General features: G+C 36.0%; 1 protein-coding gene across 2 annotated transcripts; it reads left to right on the top strand.

Annotated features, from left to right (window-relative positions):
• The first annotated feature begins 1995 nt into the window (after positions 1-1995).
• Positions 1996-4878, top strand: LOC107773035 (uncharacterized). 2 transcript variants are annotated; one of them, XM_075242199.1, is made up of 3 exons: positions 1996-2242; positions 2708-3188; positions 3231-4878. In XM_075242199.1, the coding sequence occupies exons 2-3, from the start codon at positions 2763-2765 to the stop codon at positions 4536-4538; spliced, it is 1734 nt and encodes a 577-aa protein (XP_075098300.1). In that variant the 5' UTR covers positions 1996-2242; positions 2708-2762; the 3' UTR covers positions 4539-4878. The 2 variants fall into 2 exon arrangements, with proteins under 2 accessions (XP_075098300.1, XP_016447969.2); XM_016592483.2 differs by having other exon boundaries at positions 2708-4878.
• The last annotated feature ends 734 nt before the right edge of the window (positions 4879-5612 follow it).

Raw genomic sequence — 5612 nt, 5'->3', positions numbered from 1 at the left:
ATAAAAATGAAGTCGTTAGATATAAAGCACGACTTGTGGCACAAGGGTTTTCCCAAAGGCCTGAAATTGATTATATGGAGGTTTATTCTCCTGTAGTGGATGCTATCACCTTCAGGTATCTCATAAATATGGCAGTACAAGAAAAACTTGATATGCATCTAATAGATGTTGTTACAGCCTATTTGTATGGATTATTAGACAACAAAATTTTTATGAAAGTACCTGAGGGATTTAAAGTGCCAGAAGCATATAAAATTTTTCGAGAAACTTGTTCAATAAAGCTTCAAAAATCTTTATACGGATTGAAACAATCAGGACGTATGTGGTACAATCGCCTGAGTGAATACCTGTTGAAAGAAGGGTACAAGAATGATCCAATTTGTCCCTGTGTCTTTATAAAAAGGTCTGGATCTGAATTTGTTATAATCGCCGTATATGTTGATGATTTAAATATCATTGGAACTCCTGGGGAGCTTCCAAAAACAGTAGACTGTTTGAAGAAAGAATTTGAAATGAAAGATCTTGGAAAGACAAAATTTTGTCTTGGTCTACAAATTGAGTATATGAAAGATGGAATATTTGTCCATCAATCGACATACACCGAAAATATTTTATAGCGATTCTATATGGATAAAGCACATCCATTGAGTACCCCGATGGTTGTGAGATCACTTGATATAAAGAAAGATCCATTCCGACCTCATGAAAATGATGAAGAGCTTCTTGGTGCCGAAGTACCATATCTTAGTGCAATTGGGGCATTAATGTATCTTGCCAATAATTCCCGACCAGATATAGCTTTCTCAGTAAGCTTATTGGCAAGATTTAGTACTTCGCCAACACAAAGACACTGGAATGGTATTAAACATATATTTAGATACCTCCAAGGGACCATTGATATGAGTTTATTTTATTCAAATGAATCCAAGCCATCATTGATTGGTTATGCAGATGCAGGATATTTGTCTGATCCACACAAAGGTCGATCTCAGACAGGCTATTTATTTACTAGTGGAGGTACATCCATATCATGACGTTCGACAAAACAAACTATGGTTGCTACTTCTTCAAATCATGCAGAGATAATAGCCATTCACGAAGCAAGTCGAGAATGCGTTTGGTTAAGATCTATAACTCGACACATTCAACAAACATGTGGTCTTTCTTCGAAAGAGAATATTCCAACAATATTGTATGAAGACAATGCTGCATGCATAGCTCAATTGAAAGGAAGATATATCAAAGGAGATAGAACAAAACACATTTCACCGAAATTCTTTTTCACTCATGATCTTCAGAAGAATGGTGAAATAGATGTACACAAGTTCGTTCAAGTGATAATTTGGCTGATCTGTTCACTAAGGCATTACCAATCTCAATATTTGAAAAACTGATATATAAGATTGGAATGCGTCGTCTTCGAGACATTAAGTGATTTTTCATCAGGGGGAGTAACTACACGCTGCACTCTTTTCCTTAACCAAGGTTTTGTCCCACTGGGTTTTCCTTGTAAGGTTTTTAATGAGGCAGCAAGCTTTGTATATTATAAATAACTATGTACATCCCAATATTTTTTTTGTAAGTTTTTAATGAGGCACATTATCTTACATGGACATCCAAGGGGGAGTGTTATGAATAGTTTGTACATTGGATACTACTTTGGATACTACATTAGATACTACATTGGATGCCCATGTTGTGAATAACTTAAAGATTAAATTTCCTATTTTATGTCCATCATCTTTACTTTTTATGCCTATAAAAGGTCATGTAATTGCAATGAAAAATTACACCAAAGTGAAAGAAGAAAACACTTCTCCATTCTCTCTATCTCTTCTTGTTTACATTTTACTGCATTGCTTTTATTTTATAACAAACGTAAGTATTTGATTTGTTGAGTAAAGTCTACAAATTAGTGGAGTGTTGAGTGTAATTTACCAAAAATTGAGCACTTAAAAAAGCTATAACAATTATTGATGCAAAGAAGGAAAAGTTCCCTTTCAAAAAATAATTGCAATTGGGGAAATTGCAATTATTTTAACCTAATTTCACTTTTTGCATCTACTAAAATATGAATAAAAAAAACTGTTCCTTTTTCAACAAATCAAGAATTCGCACCAAAAAAAAAATTAATTGCACAAATTTCTTCGGTTTCTCAAGTTCGTGTTCTCATTTTTTCCTCTCTTTTTCTGTCCTCTGGCGCTATTAGGTTTAGCTGCTTTGTCTGTGAATCTACAATCCGGTGAGTTTTGTTTTGTTCCTCTTTTTTTCTTTCGTTTTCTCGCCTTCTGCATGTATCTAGATGTGGTATTTAATTTCAATAGTTAATCTCCACTGTGATTATAACTTTAACTGATAAATTTAACTTTATGTGTTTGACACTTTTTTTTTTGTTTTTTGGTGGATCCATGGAATTTTTTATCGCATTTATTAGCATATTGTATCTCCTTTGACGCATAGTATGAATAGACGTAGTCAATTTTGGGATGAAGATTTCTATTGCGTAATAGCTCCAAAATGTGTTAAGTATAATGCCACTCTTTGAACATAGACAGCTGTAAATTTTGCTCAATTTATTAGTAGAATTTTCAATTTTTACTCTGATAAAATAGTTCCTCCAGAATCCTTGAGCAATTTTCTACTCTCTTTTATTAATGTGCAAAATTTTGTGTCACGATTATTTACACGCAAGTTTTTGATTGAACAGAGTCGCAAGCAGCAGTATATAAACACTTCATTCAACTCCTTCAGAGAAATAAAGTATGGGGATTATAAAAGATGGTTCAGTATCAGGAATATTACCCATTAACAAGGTCTTTGTCGTACATTACCCTGCTTACCCTTCTTCAATGGAACGCGCTGTTGAGACTCTTGGCGGCATTCAAGGCATTGTCAAGGCTCGTACTTCACAGTCAAATAAGCTGGAGCTCCATTTTCGTCCAGAAGATCCTTATTCACACCCTGCCTTCGGGGAGCTTAAGCATAGCAATAATTTTTTGCTGAAAATTTCCAAGACTAAAGTAAGGGATGTTGATAGTAGTTGTGGGATATCGAGACAATCTTCAATAAGTCCTGTTAACCGTGAACAAGAAAATTCACATTCATTAGCTGCACAAAAGGTGAATGAGTCTAGATGTTTGTCAGCTACTAATTTGCAGGAGCATCTCTCGGCTAATATTGTTTCTCATGTTGCTGAAGCTTATCATTTTAATGGAATGGTAGACTATCAGCATGTTCTTGCTGTCCATGCTGATGTTGCAAGAAGAAAAAAGAGACAGTGGGCAGAGGTGGAACCTAAATTTGAGAAGGGAGGTCTTATGGATGTCGATCAGGAGGATTTGATGATTTTACTACCTCCTTTGTTCTCCTTAAAAGATATTCCTGTAAATATTGTATTAAAATGTTGTGCAAGTTTGAGCTCGAAAAAAAAACAGGACGAACTTGACCAGCAAAATTGGGAGAGGGAGATGGAGATGGAGATGGAGCGGAGTCTTGGCATTGATTTTAATATCAAAGAGGTTCCTAAACCTGTGGATTGGGAAAAGATCATAATTCAGGGCTCAGATGATTGGAGATGGCAGAAAGCGGTATATGATTTATTTGAAGAGCGTCAAATATGGGCCAAAGAGTCATTGCCTGAGCACTTGTGTGATGGGGGTATGGAGGTTGGAGAGAGCAAGCTCAAAAAGCTTCTTGTTAGAGTTGCATATTACTTTTTGAATGGGCCTTTCCGTAGATTCTGGATAAAAAAAGGGTATGATCCTCGGAAGGATCCCGAATCTCGTGTATACCAGAATATTGATTTCCGAGTACACAACCCTAAATTACGAAGCTACTGTGAGAGCCAATTATCATCTGGATTGAAACATAAATGGGATGATATATGTGCCTTCCGAGTTTTTCCGTATAAATGTCAGATGTCATTGCAGCTTTGTGAACTCAAGGACGACTACATTCAACAAGAAATCAGGAAACCCTCAAATCAAGAAACTTGCGATAGTACAACCGGATGGTTCTCCTCTCATATACTTGATTGCTTGAGGTTGTGCATTGCTGTGAGATTTATGTCAGTATGCCCTCATCCTGATGCAGACTCTTTACTAAAATCTTTCTCTGCCCGCTTTGAAAAGGCAAAGAGGATTTGCAATTATGTGAAAGTTGCAAGACCTGAAGAGCAAGAGAAAGTCAATAAAGAAGCGGAAAACAATGAAGTCGATGAACAAGCAGAAAATTATGAAATTGATGAACTTGATGATTCAGAAGATGATGAAGATGAGTTTGAGGATGATGATGTTGAAGATGAGATGGATGCATACGAATCTCTTGACCTTGTTGGCCAGGAAGGGGATGTCTCTCTGCATGATGATCCACAAACAAACCATGATAACGTTTCTAGAGATTACTTGCAAGAGCTATTTGGTAATTTTCCAGTCAGTACAGCGGGGGTGGATGAAGTGCAAGATGATCAGAGTCTTGGAGAATATCAGATATATGACCAATACATCGATGGCTCTTATTCCGAAGATGATGACTACTAAGATGTCTTTGGTAAAATGATAAGAAGCAGTCGAGCAATACCAGAATATGAACTGCTGATTAAACAGCTGCATTCACAGTAGCAGTTGCTACAGGGAAAGAAGCTTTTTGGCAGCCTTCTTCAACTTGAACTCTGCACCAAGTTCTGCTCAAGTTTACTAGAATTGGATAACTTGTCAAGTTTTTATATTTATAAATAGTACTAGTAATATATAATCTTAGTGTTCCTCATTTTGATAATCTCAACAAGTTTGGTTTGGGATTTGTATGTTAGATTAAGTATCGGGATTGAAAGAACATCTAATTTGTCTTAAAAGCAAGCTTTTCCTTATTGAAACTAAATAGGTCCATATAGAGTGAAACAAATATAGGTAATTCCTTTAGCCAACACCAACTAGTTTGGGATTGTGTCACATTTTTTTCTTTGTAGTACTTAACCTCATAGTAGTAAAAGGTTGGCAAAATTTTTGTCCATCAACTGATTATAAAATCAGAGATGGAAGTTGATAGTACAAGATATTTTAATGTGGTTTGTCATGGTTGATATGAGTTTATGAGTTTCCATTTCTTTTCCTGTTATGCCTCCCAATGGAGGTGGATTTGTGGTTGTGCAAGTTTGGGGTATATATCCTGAATGATGCAGAATTTTACATTTATTAGTATGCATTTTCGCAGGAGCAGCAATTTGACAGAGTTTGTCGCCTCGAAGGTTGATGATATAATTCATTAATCATATGCTTTTCTGTTAGATTCAATTTCAAGTATGGTCTGTGCAGTAGTTCCTGGTGTTCATGGTCCCAATTTGAGGTTTTTCGTATCCCAAATACTACATGTTCCTGCCGCCATATAGCACTGGATGCCGCTTTTGGTTGATTTAGATGTTTTGGCTTCATCGCCGTGGAGGTTTGGCTCTGTTGCTGAAATATATATATTTTGTAGTTTAATCTGTATATATGGTGCAAAGAACTGTCTAGGCATTTGGATGTTTCTTCTTTTGGTGATTAAACACAGGCTGATGCTTCAACATCATGCTATTTGGGCTATAAACTTCAACATGTTTACAGAATTAGTCTCCT

This window comes from Nicotiana tabacum, chromosome 21, assembly GCF_000715075.1.
Source record: "Nicotiana tabacum cultivar K326 chromosome 21, ASM71507v2, whole genome shotgun sequence".
Lineage (NCBI taxonomy): Eukaryota > Viridiplantae > Streptophyta > Magnoliopsida > Solanales > Solanaceae > Nicotiana > Nicotiana tabacum.
The sequence above is the reverse complement of the archived record's forward strand: the minus strand, read 5'-3'. Positions and strand labels throughout refer to the sequence as shown.

What these genes read in the sequence shown, in the direction of transcription:
- LOC107773035 (XM_016592483.2), top strand. Translation starts at nt 2,763, where the DNA reads ATGGGGATTATAAAAGATGGTTCAGTATCAGGAATATTACCCATTAAC.